This window comes from Myripristis murdjan, chromosome 3 (assembly GCF_902150065.1).
Source record: "Myripristis murdjan chromosome 3, fMyrMur1.1, whole genome shotgun sequence".
Classification (NCBI taxonomy): Eukaryota; Metazoa; Chordata; class Actinopteri; order Holocentriformes; family Holocentridae; genus Myripristis; species Myripristis murdjan.
In genome coordinates this window covers 22,346,783-22,368,146 of record NC_043982.1, presented here as the reverse complement: position 1 = coordinate 22,368,146, position 21,364 = coordinate 22,346,783, and the positions used below count along the sequence as shown (strand labels likewise).

Below are 21,364 nucleotides of genomic sequence, written 5' to 3'. Positions count from 1 at the left end.
GTTGCTGCCACTTCCCCTGCCCCCAAAAGCAAACGAGAAAAGGGTTTTAAGTTATACATCTCCAGCTATTTGCACAACATCGAAGGTATGTAATTTAGAGGAAAGCTAGCTAACGGTCGTTAGCTAGCTTTAGCTAACTAACGTAGATGGTTAGCACCAGGCGAATCACACCGTAACGTTTGTTGTGTAAAATGAATCTCGTTTTTGTATCCAGTGGCAAGTTAGCTGACTATACCTGAGGCCTGTATCATGAAGCGGGATTAAGGCGTTAGCGAGATAACCTCAGGCTCAACTCCAGATTTTCTGTATCACAAAGCTGGTTCACCTGTCATCGGGACAGGATACTTAGACTTCTTTTATTGTCATTGCACAAAAAAACACAGCAGTGAGATTTTGGCAACGAAATGTCGTTGCTTGGCTTCCGGATTACAGCAGAGATGGAATTGTGGGACCGTTTAGGTATATAAATATAAATATTATACATAAATATAGTCTATATAACTGGTATGATATGGTCTATATAACTAGTGCTAAAAAACAGGAGCTAAATAGTAATGAGTGCAATTTAGAATAGCTAGATAAAACAGAATGTACAACAACAGACTAAACAGTGTAAACAACTGAATAACCAGTATAAATAATAATGAGTGCAATTGAGAATAACTAGATAAAAACAGAATGTAAACAACGGACTGAGCAGCGTAAACAACTGAATAACCAGTGTAAATAATAACGAGTGCAATAAGAACAGAATGTAAACAACAGAAAAAGAAAACAACTGACTAAACAGTGTTAACAGTGGAAGATTGCACAGAAATGTATTGTCCATACGTAGCTGCTGGGCGGGCGGGGAGGGGGTTATTGCACAAATAGGAGGTAATTAATTCTCCTCATCCCAGGGGTGTTTCCCGGACTGGGCTACACACCCTGAGCCTGAAGAAACCATACCTCCATAAAGGGATATTGCACAGAAATGTATTGTCCATACGTAGCTGCTGGGCGGGCGGGCGGCGGAGGGGGGGTGGGGGTGGGGGGGGGTTATTGCACAAATAGCCTGTTCTGAGAGCTAGCCTGCTAGGGTTAGGGATAGGGTTGACCCTGCTATCAACTTGATGTACTGACATGATTGGATTTTTGGCGTCCGCTTTATTTTATTATAGCCTGTAAAGCAGACACGCAACACGTCTGTGCAGTGCAGTGCGTTCAGAGGTGTCAGCGTCAGATGTGGGCTACTTGAGCCACTGATGTGTAGTTTGCGCATTTATGCCGTGGCTGCCTTCTCTTCGCGGCAGCCACGGTGTTCGATTTAGTGTGTACATTTTGTTTTTCCTCCTCATACTATTCCAGTCAGCTGCCTCGGAACCCTCCCTTATACATGCACGTTCACGGCTCTTGATGAGACAAACCTGGATTGAGTGAGCGAGTTGATAACCGGCGTCGTGATACCGGTTATTCCTGATCACCATGATCTCGATTAGTGTAGCCAGATAGGTCTGAGAAATCCTGGGGAAACTGAGCTTGCTTCATGATACAGGCCTCAGGTATAGTCAGCTAACTTGCCACTGGATACAAAAACGAGATTCATTTTACACAACAAACGTTACGGTGTGATTCGCCTGATGCTAACCATCTACGTTAGTTAGCTAAAGCTAGCTAACGACCGTTAGCTAGCTTTCCTCTAAATTACATACCTTCGATGTTGTGCAAATAGCTGGAGATGTATAACTTAAAACCCTTTTCTCGTTTGCTTTTGGGGGCAGGGGAAGTGGCAGCAACGTTTTGGTGGACATAGTTTATCGTTAGTCTGGGCAAATCCGTGAGGCACCGGGAGAATATGTAAGCGTTAGGCTTAGCCATTACACAGACCGGAAACTGAAGTGCCGCTATCTGGCGAAACCGGATGTGGGTCACTCGTCTTGTGCACAGAGTCAATTGAGAGAAATGAGTTCCAACCCAATTTCATTCTCCTCCTATTAGAATTGCATATGAGGCCACATTATCAAGGTAGCTAAGTAAACTTTAGGTTTCTTCATGAGTTTATTTATTTATTTATTTTTTACTTGTCATGAAGTGGATACCAGCACATTTATTTCTATTTAAATAAGCGTCTTAGCCCTGATTCTTGTGGCTTGTTAGAGAGAGACTAACATTAGCGAGCTAGCTAGCTAAATAAATTCAAGCATGGTCAGTGTAAGTTACCTTCCACTGTCTGCCTCCTTTTTCTTTGAAACATGGCACAAAACGTCCGAAACGTGCCAGCCTCCATGTTTGACCCGTAGTCATTTTGAGCAGTCTGTTTGTGTGTCAGTGTCTTTCTGGTGTACCAACAGTCAGCTAGCCTGGTGTTGAACAGCTATGTGAGGAGTCTGGGCAGCAGGAGGCGCGGCTGTGCGCACAACACTGTATCCTGGCAACCACGGATGGCCGGGGCGCGAATCTGGGATTCAAATTAAATAAATAAAAAAAAAAAAAAAAAAAAAAAAAATTGTGACACTCTCTGGCACTACACGAGCAACCTTTAGAGTAATGATACTGTTGTTAAAAAAAGAAGTTAATTATTTATTCTCAAAACCCTAGACAAAGAGACACCTGATAAAGCTAATATTCCAGCATATGTTGATGAAATTAAAAAATGAATAAAAAAAAAAAAAAAAATCAGTGGTGACACAGAGTTATTTGGAATGGTTTTGTTTTCAAAAATAGAAATCTATCTAAATTTCCCACCATTTTACATTGCTGTTTCAACCACAATGGTCAATCTAATTTACTGGTTTAATTTTGTTTTTATTTGGAGAAATAGATTTCAATACATGAGGAAAAAACAACAACAGTATGTTAAAGAGTTGTGAAGATGGGGGGATAAATGCAATAGACTCAGGCTAAAGGTTTTCAGTCTTTCAAAACATAATTGGTAGCCTATAGACTTAGGTTATTATTAAGATGTGTTTATGTCAAAATGATGTGATATTAATTGACAAGGCCTTCTTTACTGTAGCTCAGTCTGTATGCTTTTCTGTGCACATAATATGCCACACGTGTGGAATAACAGATATTGCTGAATGTTAAGCAAAAATTATTATGTAGTTCTATGTGATGTTGGTCTATTTTACTATAGATTGCCTAATATATTAATGCCTGGACAAACAAGTTGTGTTGTGAGTTTGTTAACTAACTAACCAGCTTATTTAGTAAATAACCAATTTTAACATAGCTGCTACTGGGCAAAAATCAGATATGACATCAGTCTTCATATTACGTCAAATTTGAAAGTTCGATCTATCACACCAAACCAGTCAAGTGGCCTAATTCTGTCATGAATTAATAAAGTAGTTGTTCAACCAGTCACCAGTTTATTTTTATTTACTCATTTATTTTCTCAGACTTAAGTTTGAGGCACATTAAAGAGCACGCTATGGAGTCTCAATCTCAGATGTAATATCACAATTGCATCACTGTTGTCATCATTTAAACTGGAAATCAAATAAGTGAGGACATGATTCCCAGCACAGACAGGCAGACAATAAATAAAAAAAGAACTTTACATCTGCCCACTTTCTTGATCAATTAATTAATCCAGCCAGTGTCCAGCAAGGGTCCTGGTGGCAACATCACAACAGCCCACATGTCCTTTTCCCCAGCAGCTTCCTCCTGCTCCCTCTGGGGCACCTCCAAGGAGATATAATCCCCCCAGTGTAACATGGGTCTGTCCTGAGGTGCTGTAGTCAGTCATGCCTGAATGAGGGGGGCATGCGTCTTTCATGGCTGAACCATCACAGCTGGCTCCTTTCAGTGTAGACAGGTCAGATGCCATGCTGCTATGTACACTTATTAGCCACCTTGTGTTCGAACATGGTGATTTTATGGACAACCCATGACCACGGAAGGTTAACATTGCATTCTGCTCTGTCCCTGCCCTTTGTCCAACAAGCAAACACATAGTGCTACCCTTTCCTTTGCATGTGGTGGCCCCACAGGGTAGTGGGCCCACAGTTCCTTGCCTGGCTGAGCGGCAAGGGTCACCCAGGCAAGAGTCACTCGCCAGCAGGCCTGGCTGCAGTTGTGGTCGCTGGTGTCCCTGTTCTGGACAACGTTCTCTTAAATCTTGTGGAACCAGTATTTATTTTTTTTTTAATCACTATTTGTCTGGTTCACCATGTGAGACCATTTTGTCTTGAGTGTCCTTGGCTCCTGACAGCCCTGTTCCCAGGATCACTGAGGCACACAAACTACCACGATAAGGTGGTGATTCTGGGAAGAGCCATGGCCCATGTCTCTTCAGTAGTACCGAGAGACAGCTGAGCTCTGAGTTAAAGAATTCAATCAGCTCTACTCTGCCTTTGTTACCCAAGAGCTGAGAACCTCCAATATGGCTTCCTCCCCAGGGCATGTTATGTCATCTGAAAGCACCGTGTCACTGGATATAGTTAGGGATTTGACAGAAAAGAAGGGGAAGGCAGGCACCATGAGAACACTCCCCATTTCAACCTCTCAAAAAATTTAATATTTTCTGTCTCTTCCTGCTGAGATTGTTACAACGTTCTTTGTATGCTGATAACATATACACAAGGTATTGTCCTCTGTCATGTATTTTGGTCTTATTTTTGACATAACTATTCATAACCCTTACAATATACCTGGCTTAAATCATTATAATACTCACTGGCTTTGGCTAATGAAAGCAGACATGTTTTGTGATGTAAGCATCTACTGTAGTTTACTCTGTATGCCACACGCATTTTTGAACTGGTTGCGTGAACACAGCCCCAAAATATCAACAACAGATGTGTTTTCATTTCGTGTTCAACATGGCAGGTCACATGGGCAATGAACTTTCCCACCAAATGGGCAGGGTTTTCAGCAGTGGCACAGGCTGCCATATCACCATCTCAACTGAAACATGTTTGCCAGGAGGTATTAGTCATAGGCTGTAGAAAACTTCCTGCACTGTGGTTTTAACACAATGTGTCCTCTAAATCCGCACTTAACAAATACTGTTAGTCTGTATTATAGCTCTCTTGCTATGCACTGGCTTATTTGAAAAATCAAATTCTGAATCAAAGATCCAGATGTCTGTTAAGGATAAGGATTCATTAAGTTCAGATTCATTAAGCTCACACTATGCGTACACTTGGTCTTTACACCTCAAACAACCCATGATAACATTCATATGCCAGTGAACACACAAATAACAACATACTAGATCAGTTCATTAGAGTTGAACACCGTAAAATGTGTCGTGATTCACTCTCTTCATCTCTGTAATGTTAAATCACAAACATGCCTTGGGTGAAAAAAAAGATTGATGTGTATTATTTTAGTGACTTCAAATATGTACTTTTTGAGGTTAAGTAGGCTAGTAGGAAGTGGGAGGATTTATGGTGATGTAAACTGCTTGGTCGTATTTTGTAAAGCACACTGTAACTTTGTTTATGAAAAGGGCTTAAAATAAAGATGATGATGATGTTGATGATAACGATGATGATGATGATGATGATGATGATGATGTTCTTCTTCTTCTTATTGTTGTTGTTGTTGTTGTTGTTGTTGTGATAGGAAATGTGTGGTGAATGGGAAAAGACAGAGGGGAGAAGAGGGTTTTGTCAGCAGAGACTAAAGTAGAACTGGGACGTCACCTGTTCTCAATTACATCTTAATTATAGACAGAGATCTGATCTGCTGGAGGAAGCAACAAACTGTGATTTCTGCAAAAATAAGAAATCAGTTTGGATTTTGAAATGAGTGTGTTTCAATGTGCAAAATGCAGCATGGAAAACACTTGACTTTGAGCTTAAAGAGGGTGTGTAGTTCTGGTAGAATGTGAAATAGCCTGATCTGCTTGAAAAAATGACAGGGTCACCTGAGGTCATGCAGGCTTCTCATAGCTGTCATTATTTTCAGCCACAAATTATTTCTTGCCATTTTACATGGCGAAAAATGTTGAAAACAGACTTATGGAAAATTAGTTGCACTAAATAGATATTTAGATTTGATTGATCTATACATGGTTATGTGAATTATATTTGAGTGGGGCAACAACATGTAAGCTATCTTGTGTGTTTGATATTTATCCTCACTAGTGTTCCTATGTCATCATCAAAATAAGCTTTGATGAATTACATTTTGACCTCCTTGCTTGTTAAGGAACTGGACTCAAAGATGTATCATTTGGCCAGAAATGTAACTCATATGTGGAACCATGTCAAAATCCCATAGAGAAAAATTAAGCTTCTTGTTGAGATGTGATGGGATTCTTTAGAGTAAACTTGATCTGTATGAGCTAAATTTGAAACTAGTCTGCCCCAAATTTCCTCCCAGACCTTGAATGCTGATCAGTTCACAGAGGAAGTTTACAGTGTTGCTGAAACTACTGCTGAAATTTTACCTGTCAGGTTACTGAAATTGTAATAATGTTTTCCCACAAAAGGTGCTTGATTAGATGATAGAATATTATTGATTATTATTTGATTGATTATTATACTTTATTGTCAGCCAGGGCTTATTTTTTGTGCATCAACAGCAGCTTCATTTGTGACAGCACATAACAGAAAATGCATACATTTCCATAACATTACAATCCCTGCAGACAGCACTTAGTTTAGTGCACATATCAGGGCTCTTCAGTGTAGATTTGATCTGAGATTGCACTCATGATTTAACTTTAGGATTGACTGATACACAAAAGAATGATTCAGTTTGACCCTGATATAACGTTGTACCCCGTATCTCCGTTTTGAGATGCTGAACATGTTCACTGTTGTAATAATAATAATAATAATAATAATAATAATAATAATAATAATAATAATAACTTTTAACAAGAAGCATGCGGAAGAGTCACAAGATTTCGTTCCTTGTGGATGATGTCACCACCAGCTCCAAATTCATCCATGATCTTCAAGTCCAAATTCTTTGTTTAAGAATATACTTGCACATACAGCCTACAGTGTGTTGTATGTTACCAGAAACAACACACGAAGAAAATGTATTTTCAGAATCTACATTTTATTTACAATGAATATCTCCTAAATGGCAACCATTTTTGCACAAAGTTTTCATATATTTTGAAAATTCACAGAGCCCATTTTGATGTATTGTAAATAAAATTTATTTATGTATTGCAGTAATAGTTGATGTCTGCCCTGCAGTCTCCTCCAACTCCAATCTGTCACTCAACACTGCACTAACCTTCACCTCCATGCGATTGTTACAAATCTTTATACTCTTTAATTTAGCCATTACTTAAATAGACCAAAGTATTTTTTCACGTCATTTGAGAAGTAACTCATACTGTCCAATAATATGGAGAGCTGTTTGATAAAATAATAGGAACGCATCTTGACATACGTATATCCCAGTGCCGGAAACCACTGGTGCGCAAATTACGCACTGGATCAGAATGACCACGGTGCAGGCTAATAGGCTCCTTTATTTTTCCAAAAGGAGCCCGCAGCCAGGGTTTAATAATAGGCTGGTACTGCCTACCTGTAGCCTTAACTTAACAGGTCTAGAATGTTGTAAGAATGGGGAGAGTATACCCCTTTAACCAAGGTGGGCTGAGCTTATTTGCAGTTCTCGCTCCTATGGCAACCCAATAGATCAGCATCATGAATATTCACAATTCACCAAAACGCACTCGCACTATGGATCAGTGATGTCAGCGGTCCTTGGAATGCTATATTGTGTTTTGCATGATTGTGTCGCCTTGTTTGTCACTGAAAGCTGGCAAGACATCTGCTGAAAAGAGCATCCTTCGCTGTGCATGACCTTTCCCTCGTCTCCGTATCACCGTTCGTCGGCACGTCCCTTACTTGTCATGCTAAGGTGACTTTCAAGCAGTTTTTTCCACTTTGGCGCACAATGTCGGAACGGCACAAAGATGTACATCGGGGACGTTGTGGCCAACCGGACCGCCCAGGCTGCGCGTGAGGACATAAGCAAACTGTCAGGTAGCCTTATTATGAGGAGGAGTATCTATCATCTATTTCAGTGAATCCACGGCAGTCCATGTCATGTGTATCAGGCTTTCAGGGTTTCAGATTAGCTCCAGACTGATCGCTCTCACAAACAGATAGGGAGCGCTGAACTGGTGGCAATAAGCGTAACAATACAACCTAACAATCTGGATTTATTGATTTTTCCCCACTGTCTCTCAATGTCATAATGGACAGGTTGCACTCCTCCATGCGTAAAAGGCTCTACAGTTTGCCTCAGCACATTGGACAGAAAGCATCAACAATGGGGGAACGAGAAGACGGAGACAAGGACACCCGGAGAAAGAGCATTAGGATGAAGCCTTTACCGTCACCGTCGCCGACCTCTGGGGGAAGCTGCAAAGGCATCGGGGAGACCAGAAGTGGGGAGTCGGTAATCATGGAGACGGACATCGGGAGACCGATGAAGACCAGCTCAAATGGAGACTGTCGGAGGTTTCGAGGCAGTCTCTCGTCCATCACAAGTCGGCATGTGCACGACTCGGACTCAGCGGAGGAGAGGCGCCTCATCACCGAGGGGGATGTCACCCCGAGCGAGGAGAGTCCCCCCGGAGCAATTGATGATGGGCCACCGGATCAAGGTGCGCAAGGAGCCAGCGGTGGCGGTGGTTCCCAAAATGGTTTCCCAGACCAGCAATCAGGGTTTATAAAGTTGGATGGCATTGATCAAATTCTGCCGGACGACGAGAGATTATATCAGGCTGGGTTCATGCACAGACAGTTTGGAGCAATGCTACAACCGGGGGTCAACAAGTTCTCCCTGAGGATGTTTGGGAGTGAAAAGGCGGTTGAACGGGAACAAGAGCGGGTTAAATCCGCTGGATTTTGGATAATTCACCCATACAGTGATTTCAGGTAAATTTAGACACTTTACACATGCGCTCCAGACAGCCAGGCTCTCGGAATGAAGCATCACTTCACCATCCACAGGAGTACGTTCACACAGGCCTATAGGTGTTTTTGTCATCGTTGCTCTTTTAAGGCTTCCACAGTCTCATGAACAGTTTCATCAGTGTTTTGTGCAGTTTTACAGCACTTTTTCCAACCAACTCATGCCTTAACATTAAATTACGGAATTTCAACAAAGATAGATAATAAATCAGACAATTATAGTCTACTGACTTTACAATTTGCCTTACAACTCTAATCAAATAGGCATTACCTCAGTATCAAAAAGGTGAATTTTACACAGCCTACAGCAGTAATATCAATTAGATTGACTAGTTTCAGAATATGTCCATATCAGGATCCCTGCTGGCAGAGGCTATTGTCTGTGGTGTGTGATGGAGCAGCCCAGATCACACAAGTCTTGCTAATTATCTGGCTAACCTGGGTAAATGACATCTAATTGCATGCATTTTTGAAACACTTTAGCAATTTCTCTCTTCTCCTTTTCATCTGAGAAAAAAAAAAGAAGTGCTCCAGGGATGTCCTTTATCTCTGATCAGTAGTGATGAGGCCTTCCATGCAGTAGTTCAAGCCCTATATATTGATTTTCTTATTTATTTCTGGTTTCATGCAAGGCATTTTGAATTGGAACAGGGTTAAAGCATTTTATTTAACCCACAAAGCCATGATATACCCCAGTTACTAAATATTTATGCGGCATTGTGAGTTATTGAGGCTATTAACAGTTATGCAGTGTTTCTCTGTAGTTCAGTTACAAACGGCATGTCCACAACTGAATAATGTATGTTCATTAGTACTCTTATTGTCCCATGGATTCCTTTCTGTTGTTAAGTACATGTAGTGTCCTTGAGTTTGTCATTGGCTATATGCATCTGATTCACATCACTGAGGTGGCTCTGAACTGTTAAGCAAGATGGGGTGTAAAGGCCCTCGTCCTGGCTTTAAGGATGTTAAAATGGCTTTGATGCAGTGAGATTGAGACAACAGGTGAAATTAAACTGTGCACCTGAAAAGTATAATTACATGAGCACTGATTCTCTGCAGACCTTTTACATTCTCAAAATATTAAATTCAGATAACAGTGTGTAAGCAAAGTGAAGGTGAGTGAAGGTTTGTCTTTCTTCCCATTTGCAGTACATACAATAATGCTTTTGCAACAAATAATGTTGGTTTGCTCAATAACTAAACTTAAAAATGTTAAACATTTGAGTAAGCCTAATTCCAGTGATTATTTCATCATGTCTGATTTAGATAATCTGATTCACCACAATTGTCAAAGGAGAGACAAATGCATCTGATCGATTGCATCAAAGAGCTTATGCTCACATAAGATGCTCACTTTTAGCCTAGCCAGTCAGAGCAAATTAGAAAATTTAATTTTAGAATTCACTTGACCCCTCTGTCATTTCACACAATAAAATTGAGAATAATCAGGGTCATTGTAACTAGGAGGTAATGAAACTCACCTTTTTAATTGAGGTAATTTTCCTCTAGTGAAATAATGCAGTTAGTTAATAATCAGGCAAAACCATTGTATTACAAGCTGTATGTGCCATGGAATTTAGTTCACCAATGAAATTGGTATGATCTTGTCCTTTAAATCATGTGGAGATGTTGATGTGAAAGGATTTAGAGCTGCGTTCTCATTGTAACAAATCTGCCCCTGTCCTTGACATTGAATGCTGTCTATCGCGTTTGGCTTTCTGTCAGCTACACTGGTGGAATGACATTATATAGAAGCTATAACCTGCCACACAAGTGTGTTTTACTGTAGCCTCGAGAACAAGGTGTCTGGCTTTGAGAGATAAATGAGTCTGGTTTAGTGCTGGTAGCAGAGAGGCCTAGGGTGCAAATGGAAGCGGTTTAACAAGAATTCCCTTCAAATAGACAAATGTAGCCTTTTTTGATCCAGTGATTAAGTGAAGAGACAAATGTACTGTAGTGCTTAATATCATAGGATGTTTTATGCTGAAATTGTATTTTAGATTTTTTTTTTTTTCTAATTAGATTTCATATGCCTCTTGGCTTCAGCTGTCATCAAAAGTAGTTATTTTTTCATTTGAGTGTGCGCTTAGTCCTGTTTTTGTATACGTGATGATAAATTTGCATTTGTGTAGCGTGAGAATGCATGAGAGAGACAGAGAGATGTCCATGTGAGAGAGCAAGGATGTCTATGCAATAAAGTTAGATTTTCCTGTGAGTAAACAAGAAAAAGAAAATCTTGTAACATCATGTTTCAGCGATGCTCATTGGACTTCGGCCTAGGTATCTCCTCGCACAATTGACTAATTTAGCATAAATGTAATGTACTTTTCACTGTAGACGATCCAGTCTGTTATCTTTTATCCCCCTTTCCAACCACAGTTGTCAGCATCTCATAATCCACTGGCACACAGTCTCACGCAGAAGACAACTGCATCGCCTCTCTTATAAAGTCACTTTTTTTGTCTGCCTGGCCTGCGTTTTCCCCCTATAATGAAGTATTCCTCTTCCCCCATGAGAAAGTGAGACATGAATTGATTAGATGTGCTATTTGAATCCTGCTCTGTACATACATTACCCTAACTGCATAATAACAGTACTGTATACTGCAACAAGCAGCGTGAAATAATATCAGTGCTACGTGACAATTTCATCATTCCATATTCAAGCCATTCTGAGGCACAAAGGCTGCTGCATGTTAAGTGTTATTCTCTCTTATTGGTTAATTCAGCATTGAAACAATTTAATTTAGCCTCTGATTAGTTTTTTTTTTGCAAATGTTTATTCAATCAAAACCTGGAAAACAGTAGAATTCTACAGTAAAAATAAGCATTTCCAGCATACTAGGGTGTATGTAATGTATGTAATATTGAAAGAGCATCAGCTAATACTGTTTGCGTTCCCCTACACACAATTTGCGCAGGGTAGTGAGACACAGATATATTAGGCAGTGTACCATTTCAGTTACGCTCCTCCCATCCCGTTGTACTCCTTCTTGATCTCCTCTGCTCTCTTACTCACTGTGTTAAATGTCATAAGGGAGGGTGGTTTCAGGGTTGGGGAACAATGTCCTGCAACTGAAAGGTCACAGATTCGGCAACAGCCATTCCTTTCAAAGTGTCCTCAAGCATGACACTGAACCTCGATCTGCTCTTTGGGTTCTGTTCCCCTCCGCCCTCCATGGACACCTCTGCTGAAATGCATACACTTATTGACTGTCTCAGGGCTATATGGGAAAAAAAAAAAAAACACACTAAGCATAAAGATAACATGCTCTAAAATTATATATATATATATATATATATATATATATAAGAAAGAAATAATAATGCACACTAAATACCCATTTGTTTTGTGTCGGTGGCAGGATATTAATATGTATTAACATAATTAAACATTTTGGCGATTGGCAGTTTGGCGGCTCCCGTGTTTTACAAGGACTCAACTCTATGATTACGTAATCACTCAAGTCTATTATCTATTAGATCCTGAGTCACAGCTGAATGACGTGGCACTCAGTCGGGAGAGTAAAATTTTGCACTGCCTGGGAAATGATTCTCATGTAGTTTCTCTATGTCCAAGGCAGTGGCAGTTTATTTGCAAAAAGCAGAGGACAAATTACACAGAAAGACAAGAAATACACCACATTTTAAACATAAGAGTCCCTTTGTTTACTACCATGCCATGGCTTTTGACCTTAAAAACCATGGCATGTTAGGAAAATACAAGCAATTTGAAAGCAAATTTAAGAATCGCTGTTATTAATGTCAGGCGGAGAAAAATCAACTTCATGTCAATAAGCTGACACAGCATTATGCCACGAGATAGTCTGAAATTGAAGTAAATGAGAATTAAGATATTGTGAGGCAGTCATTCAAAATCAAGATCAGAAACAGGAGAGGACAGCTGTAATTAAAGCACACAAGGAGACGAGGAAGACTGTCCAATGGGCACGAGGGAGAGAAAGGTCTCTTTGACTAAAAATTTTATTCCCATGTCTGCATCAAAGCTTTGGCACTATAAGCTCAAATTAGAGTGTCACAAGGAGTCACACAGTCATCACTGCGCTGGAATACAGCAATATCTCCTCTTGTCAAGTACTGTATAATACTAAGAAGCAGGGGAGGAGCAGTATCTTCCAAGGGAAAAGAGGGATTAAAAATGGCATCATAATCCAATCTTCAGCCTCATTTCCAGATCCAAAGCTGAACAGCCTCCTTCGTTTCTGAACCAGCATCTTCCAGTGGATAGAGGTGGACAGTTAAATGGCCAGCTGGAGTGTGACTGCTTGTTTGTTCCAAAATATGATAATCATCATATCATATGAAAAAGCTGAAACCAGTTCTGACCAAAAGATTGCTCATTTGAGTCTAGTTTTTTTTAAGGTGTAATGTGTAGGTTTTTAAAGTCCTCTAATACAAAATGACTTTCATATATATTCAGAGAAGGGCTGAATTAATCAAAATATCATAAAAACTGTAATACCACCAAGGGCAATATTCAAATCGTAGGAGGTGCAGTTTTCTTGATAAAGGTCAAATGTGTGACAGAATGCCGTTATAAATGAGGTATTGTGGTGCTACAGAGATGCCCCGGCCTACAAATGATATCTCCAGTCTGAATTTTTTCACCATAATTGTTCAGCTCTAATTCAGAGGATTGATAGGGTTATTGATGTTGAGATTACTGTCTCTCAAAACTCACTTTTTGGCCCGCACTCAATGCCCCTGTCAAGGACGACATTAAATTTGAGACCTCAATATGATAACCCTCTGACAGACCAGATTCTTTATATTGGTGAAAATATTGTATGATGAAATTCAGGTTGATAATTTTCTTTCCCCAAAATGGTTCAAGCCCTTTGAATGGGTTGCATCAGCAGATAGATTTTGCAGCGTTCCAGGTAAATAATGCAACGTGATATTAGCATGCAGTCCTCTGTCCATCAAGTGCCTTTTAATTATCTTGTGTTCCAGTACCCAAAGGACACATCTGTTGGAACGTCTTGCACATTTCCCTGGAGAGGTAGACAGGAAGTTGTCGCACATTAGAACTTTTGTTGTAGTGAAGGCTCTATTAAGCTTCCCGCTCTACTTTGGAACAGCGCTGCCAACACTATCAGAAAGAGAGGTCAGCTGTCCTGCAGTTTCTGTCAATCAGTCCAATCCCTCTGCAACAGTCGTGCGAATCCTTCCACCCTCTCTCTCAAAAACTCCACAATTTCACCATCCTTTTATTCCTCCTGCACATCCAGTGCCATTTCCCCAAAGACACTTACCTTAGCAGTGGGGGAAAATGAATCTTCTGAAAAGACATCTTACAATTTCATTTTGCTCTCTGTCACCTTTGTAGAGGAATACATTAAAGAAAAGTAGAGCAGATTTTGTCAGCAGAGTGCACATTAAGGCTGTAATACCATTTGAGGGAAAAGTAACACGTTTAGGCCCACAGCGGTTGCTCCTAAATACATTTATGGTACCTGGTCATTTCACATTTTAGTAATTTTAACTTTCTTAATTACTAATTTGCTGTACTTTCGTATCCTATGTACTTAATAGTATATGTGGTCTAGTGGATATATATTATCCCGGTTGACTTTTGCATAATTAAATGTCTCCAGTTTCAAAAGGCTGTGGTTGTAATTTTGACACAACATCAAGTGTAGACTCGGATCAGGCTTTGCCGTTATATTGTGCAAAGTAAGCTGATGTAGCCTTCATCAAGTGTTAGTGATGTGAATATCATCTTGTGTGTAAGCAATTTCATTCTCTAACAGACAGATAACTGCTACAGGCTTGTCTTGAAGGTACAGTCACTTTACTTGTGTGTGTGTATGTGTGTGTCCTTTGTGTTGAGGTCAGATCAAATAACATTCTCTATTTCAGTCAGGTTGATTATGGTTGATTTGAGGGTATGCTTTGCTATTGATTTGTTTGGGTCTTGTGGGGCCTCTCGCTTTCCATTTGTAGATTTAATAGAAAAAAGAGACAGGGAAACATAGCTGTAGTGATGGTGGTTTCCCCTCAGTCGAGGGGGCAGTAGAAGACAGTTTGAATGATTGTTTTTTTTTTTTTTTTTTTTTTTTTTTTTGGAAAATGAAGCTGAGGTGCTTGGCTAGGGAAATTTCAGCAGAAAAGAGTAAAGCCTTAACAGTAGAGGCTCCACTCGTACACCATTTATCGACAGTTCTTGGTCCAGTGAGTCTTGTTGACAAAATGTAAATACACCTAAATAGGATCCGTATTAGATCAGAATGCTTTCAATAAAAAGTGCATGAATTGAGAATGCAGGCTTTACTCTTCTCCAAACTAAAGAACATCGGCAGTCTTCATTTGACAGTGCCAATTTGCATATTACGATGAAAAAAAAAACTGGAGGTGTGACGCTACATGGGATGAATGACACTCTATTCCTTTTGGTCTCCCATGAAATAAGTCCTGTTTTAATTTAGTGAGGGTAAAACACGGGGATTACAGACGGTTCTGGCTGGGCTTGAAAGTGGGGTAATCAAAATAGGCTGCTGTGTTCATCCACGAATATTAGGAGCCAAGAGATTATTACAGCACAATTTATTTAATGGAGGGAGCCCAGGGAGGATATGGGTGGCCAGTGGGGGGAAGGTTGCTTGTCATCGTGGCAGAGTGATTGAAATGTACCGCGTGACCTCGGCACACTTGTGCAGGAGTGTGAAACTGGGACACGTGATCACACCCTTCGGAGAATGGACACTTATTTATTTATTTATTTTTTTGCATGTCTGATTTTTTTTTTTTTTTTTTTTTTTTTACTTCCTCCCCTCCTTATATGCCATTTAATTCAGCTCTACATATTAGTCAGGGAGCCAAATTCAACCTTGGCAAAAGTGATGGTAATCTTGGGGTGAGATTATATTGATTGATTGGACATCATATACATTTTGAAAATGGGAAAGGCTGCTGGAACCATTTCCTGGGAAGTGCGGCATGTCACCCAGCTGGTATTTTTGATGTATTTTTGTCACCTGACAAATGCAGTGTTGTGTGTCCTTCCCCCTCCGCCGTCCTCTGCACTGCAACATCAATTTATAATCTCTCCAGGTGGATACATAACCCCAGTCGGCCTGGACCCATTCTCAAGTTTTTCTCTTTTAACACTTTTTGGTATCAAATGTATTTTCCTGACACCAGACATCTGTGATTATTGTCCCGCTTACCTGCAGTAAATATGTCAGCTTCACTTATCTCAACATTTCAGGCGGAGTGATGGGCAAAAGGTGATTTTTTTTTTTTTTTTCAATTCATCACACCACAGTCAAGTTTAAAGTCCTGAGCTTGGCTTCTGTGCCTTGTATGTGACATTTGAGTGACCAAGAGCTCTGTAGGACATTCTGCATTCTGGTTGACACAGAGTGCCTCTGGTTTTACCTGCCTCCGCTGAAGGAGGAAATATCTCATTCAGCACTGCATTTTTTTTTGGAAAATATAAACACAATGTGCAAAATATGAAGAATGCCTGCACTTTCCATGCAACAGACCGACCCTGAACTCTTATCGATTTCACCTATTTAATCCACTTCAGTCATGGAGGAAAGGTGTAGATAAAAGATGGTGATTGATGGTGATGATTTCTAAGACCTGTGACACTTATAAATTGCAAAAGGGATTTGCAGCTCAGTGTGAGGAAGTTGGTTTTAACTGTTTAGAAAGGAGTATCTTATTATAACCTCTCCTGACCTGCAGCACAGAAATCTGCTGTCATGCAAGCAGCTGGCTAAATGGCTGATTGTAAATTTCATTTCACAACATTTTACTTAGGCATTTGGCTCATAATCAGTTCTGGTCAAAAAACAATCACCATTATCACTGGTTCCACAGGTGTAATCTAGCAGTAATACCTTACTTTAGCGTGATTATGGGCACTAAAGTGATTCAGCCTTTTGCAATATCATCAGATTCAAAATCACAGTGACAAACACCCTCCTGGATATGATTGCTTTTAGACCAGTTACTGAAACATTGTGTCTGATGCACTTTGCATGAAAAGGAGTAAAAACTGGGGGAAAAAAACGAGAAAGATCACTGGCTAGCTCCCTAGCTGCAACAGAACTTGACATAGCAACCAAGAAAGCACAGTTATGGCAACTCTGATCAATGGATTTGCTCAGTTTAAGGTATCTGCTGCAGGGTTCAATCTGTTTTTTAAAGACTGATACTGATTTGTTGTTTTTATTATTTTATTTTTTGTTTTTTGAACTGAATCTGCAAATGGCTAATAGTTGGTGCTGATATTCAGTGTCTTTAAAATTACAAATTACTTTAATATTGAGAGAGAAAAGACATGGACATGTCAATATCCAAAAGGCCTATTTAGAAAAAAATGGCCTGATATATGGGTAAATTGATAAATCAGTCTAAACCTATGTTCATTAATGAACATAAAAAAAAAAAAAAAACTAAAACTATGAAAAAAATTGTTAACTGAAATAAAAATAAACTAGCACTTACAAGAAAAAGCAAATGCACAAAATTACAATGTGCAGTACAAAACTAACTAAAACAAAATAAAATTACAGAGAAAAATGCTTTAGCTTTTGTCTTTTAATGTCTTTGCTAAACCTTAACACAGACATTCAGTGAGCCCAAGGCTGGTCCTAGATCAGTTCCAGTTCTGTCAGAAAGTGCATGATTTTACACAAAGACATGCAGACGGTGTGTCACTGAGCCTTCACTGTAAAGCATACAGGATCAAAGTGGAACTTATTGACAACAGCAAGCTGGAGAATAGACCCATATGGGACTATTTTGATTAGGAGCTGTATGACCCAGGTTATGACCACGTAAAGTGTGTGTTATGATTTTTTGGTAACACTTTATAATGAGTACACACTAGTAAGCATTAGTTGAGCATTAATAAATACTGAATTCCACATATATAACGCATGAATACTCATTAGTATGTAGTTTATAAACACAGTTATAAATGTTTTACTCATCATTTATAAGCACAGTAGTTATGGATAAGTAAACACTGAATTCATCATTTATAAAGCATGTTTCTGACGTAAATACCGTACTCATTAGTATGTGGTTTATAATCCCAGTTATAAATGTTTTACTCATCATTTATAAGCTCATCTATATAAATGATGGATTCAGCATTTCTAAATTAAGTATTACATCACTTACCCACCAGGTATTTAGGATTTGTCAGTGGTTTGTAAGATCATTTAGAAAGCTTATGTAAATAATGAACAGTCTATTTAGATGTACATGTCTGCATGCTCCACTATTCAGACATGTACTAATGGTTAATGAGTATGTTAGTAGATGTTTTATAAAAACCTCACAAATTCCATTTCCAATGGATGGCTTATAAACAATTATTAATGCAGGAATTCATGAATTCAGGCAGTTGCAAAGCACTTACTACTCGTTAATTAAGCATTTCGTGTGAGCTCATCTAAAGTGGGGACTATCTATGCCTTATAAAGCATTTACAAATGTGATTTCAAGGCTGGCAATGCCTCAAAACTCACAGAAGTTCCAGACCAAGGAGAGACACAACACAGGGACAGAGAACATATTGCATTTATATTTATTGCAACTTCTCAACATATTGTAACTGTACAACTGAAAAAAAGGATAAGCATGGTTGGATAAAAACACCAACAGTGGAAATGTAAGTACAGCAAATTTTGCAATGTATCAAAGTTTCCAATCCCGCTCTCAGCACGTCATCAACGTGTTGACGTAGCAGGCGGCAACGCTTTACGTACAGGTGTAGCGGTCAGACTGGAGAGATGGAGGCGGAGGGCTCTGAAGGGAATCGACTGGTCCGGCGGATGCGGGCTTAAAAGAAAGCCGGTGTGGAGACGGATATATCAGAGTCGACGGGCGGCAGTGGAACCAGTGGTGGTGAGTATGTGTTTGTTTGCTGGCACACATGGATGTTAGCAGCTGAAGGCGTTAGCTCTCGCTTCCCGAAGCTAAGCTAAGCTAACGTTAGCTGGATGATAGCTAACGTTAGCTTAGCAGCTGGAGGTCTTAGCTCCCGCTTCCCAAAGCTAAGCTAAGCTAACGTTAGCTATCATCCATGTGTGCCAGCAAACAAACACATACTCACCACCACGAGTTCCACTGACGCCCGTCGACTCTGATATATCCGTCTCCACACCGGCTTTCTCTTGAGCCCGCATCCGCCGGACCCGTCGATTCCCTTCAGAGCCCTCTGTCTGGTCTCCATCTCTCCAGTGTGACTGCTACACCTGTACGTAAAGTGTTGCCGTCTGCCACGTCATCACGTTGATGACATGCTGAGAGCGGGATCCCTTGAAATCACATTTGTAAATGCTTTATAAGGCATAGATAGTCCCCACTTTAGATGAGCTCACACGAAATTAATTAACGAGTAGTAAGTGCTTTGCAACTGCCTGTATTCATAAAGTCCTGCATTAATAACTGTTTATAAGCTATCCGTTGGAAATGGAATTTGTGATATTTTATAAAACATCTACACACTCATTAACCATTAGTACATGTCTGAATAGTGGAGCATGCAGACATGTACATCTAAATAGACTGTTCATTATTTGCACAGGCTGTCTAAATGATCTTACCAACCACTGACAAATCCTGAATACCTGGTGGGTAAGTGATGTAATACTTAGAAATGCTGAATCCATCATTTATATAGATGAACTTATTAATGAGTAAAACATTTATAACTGTGATTATAAACCACATACTAATGAGTATTTACGTCAGAAACATGCTTTATAAATGATGAATTCAGTGTTTACTAATCCATAACTACTGTGCTTATAAATGATGAGTAAAACATTTATAACTGGGATTATAAACCACATACTAATGAGTATTTATGTCAGAAACATGCTTTATAAATGATGAATTCAGTATTTACTGATCCATAACTACTGTGCTTATAAATGATGAGTAAAACATTTATAACTGTGTTTATAAACTACATACTAATGAGTATTCATGCGTTATAAATGATGTATTCAGTATTTATTAATGCTTAACTAATGCTAAATAGTGTGTACTCATAAAGTGTTACAGATTTTTTTTTTCCAGTTTACAGTAAGACCAATACTGTAACAGTGGACAAGAAAAAAAATGCAATCTTTCATCTTACTTGAAATATGCTTGTAATTGAAAAAAAAAACAAAAAAAAAAAAAACCCACTAAAAAGATAACTGAAACAAAGTAAAAAAAAAAAAAAAAAAAAAAAAAAAATACAAACAAAAATGCCCTGTATAGTTACACTACGGCTCCTTTCTGTCCTCCATTCGGCCCTCTGTTCTCACTCTCCTGGGTTAAACTACTTTTTATTGTTTGTTTGAACCTGCTTAGATGCCAGATGGCTGGGGTTTGCTAATTAGAACAATACAATTAGCGCCCAAAAGCTCAGACAATCTCACTGAAAGTCAACTCAGTAAACTTCTCTGTTTGTCCTTACACTGTCTTCCCTGTTGTGATATGTTTAACCACATCCACTGGCACACCATGCTGGTTCAGATAAATGCACACTGTTAATTGCAAATGACATTTGGCTTGTAGCTTTCAAAATTCAGCTCATATGTTTTTTATGCGTTAGCTGTATAGTGCCAAACTAAATCATGCCTTCACGAGTACACACGCATTGACCTTTTCAGCCTTGCCTGTGTCCCAGGTGGAATCTCACACCCCTTATCTCTCTGAAATTGAATTTCTTTTGTCCTCTCTACCTGGATAGGAAATTGCCAAAATGTGAAACTGGCTCTAATGTGTCCCACAATGTGTTGTGGAGTATGTGCTTCACAATTACGAAGGCAGCTACACAGGCAAATCATATTATGTTCAATATAAACTACTTTTAAGAGTTTCAAAGAGGTATGAGACAAATAACAGACCCCTAAAAACACCAGATAGTCAGTGAATGGATTTCAGAAGGACCAGACACTATGTGGTACAATCATGCTATCAGATGTGACAGCATTATGATTATCATAGGTGAAGATATCCTGCTATGTGGCGCCATGAAAATGACCTGTTAGCACGTGTGAGATTCTTTTAGCGCATGTGAAAACATGAACACATCATGCTTAACAGTTTCAAAATGATAATAGTGACAGGACACTATCTTAATGACTGTAAAAAAAAAAAAAAAAAAAAAAAAAAAAAATTGGAAATTGGAAATTTACCTTTATAATTTGAAGACAAAACAAGAGTCACCACAGTCACTTCATTCACCAGTTACAGTTGATGTACAGGAATTTGTCTTGGTGACAGTGTCATATACACAGATTACCGAATACATGCTCCAAAATGTAATCTGTTATGTCACTCAAAGTCAGAAACATATATTACTTTATAATACTCTGTTTTTCATAAATATTAGGGTGGCATGTTTCATAAAGCGGCTGAATCAAGTAAAACAAACAAGATGTCATTAAAAATTTCATGACAGCAGAGATGACCTGACCAGAGAGAGAGACCGAGTCA

At 39.3% G+C, this 21,364-nt stretch overlaps 2 protein-coding genes across 5 annotated transcripts in view; one reads left to right on the top strand and one right to left on the bottom strand.

Moving 5' to 3' along the window:
* rec114 (REC114 meiotic recombination protein) overlaps positions 1 to 2,339 on the bottom strand; it is a 41,746-nt gene extending 39,407 nt beyond the window's left edge. For all 4 annotated transcript variants that reach the window (XR_003928090.1, XM_030048737.1, XM_030048739.1 and 1 more), the window contains exon 1: positions 2,200 to 2,339. Coding sequence is in view for 3 of the 4 variants with exons in the window: in XM_030048737.1 (XP_029904597.1) it covers positions 2,200 to 2,283 (84 nt within the window). In the remaining variant the exon portion in view is untranslated. The remainder of the gene's footprint in view (positions 1 to 2,199) is intronic.
* Positions 2,340 to 8,128: 5,789 nt separating this feature from the next.
* The window catches only part of hcn4 (hyperpolarization activated cyclic nucleotide-gated potassium channel 4), a 97,455-nt gene continuing 84,219 nt past the window's right edge, over positions 8,129 to 21,364 (top strand). The window contains exon 1 of the mRNA XM_030048733.1: positions 8,129 to 8,846. Within this exon, the coding sequence (XP_029904593.1) occupies positions 8,161 to 8,846 (686 nt within the window). The 5' untranslated portion in view covers positions 8,129 to 8,160. The remainder of the gene's footprint in view (positions 8,847 to 21,364) is intronic.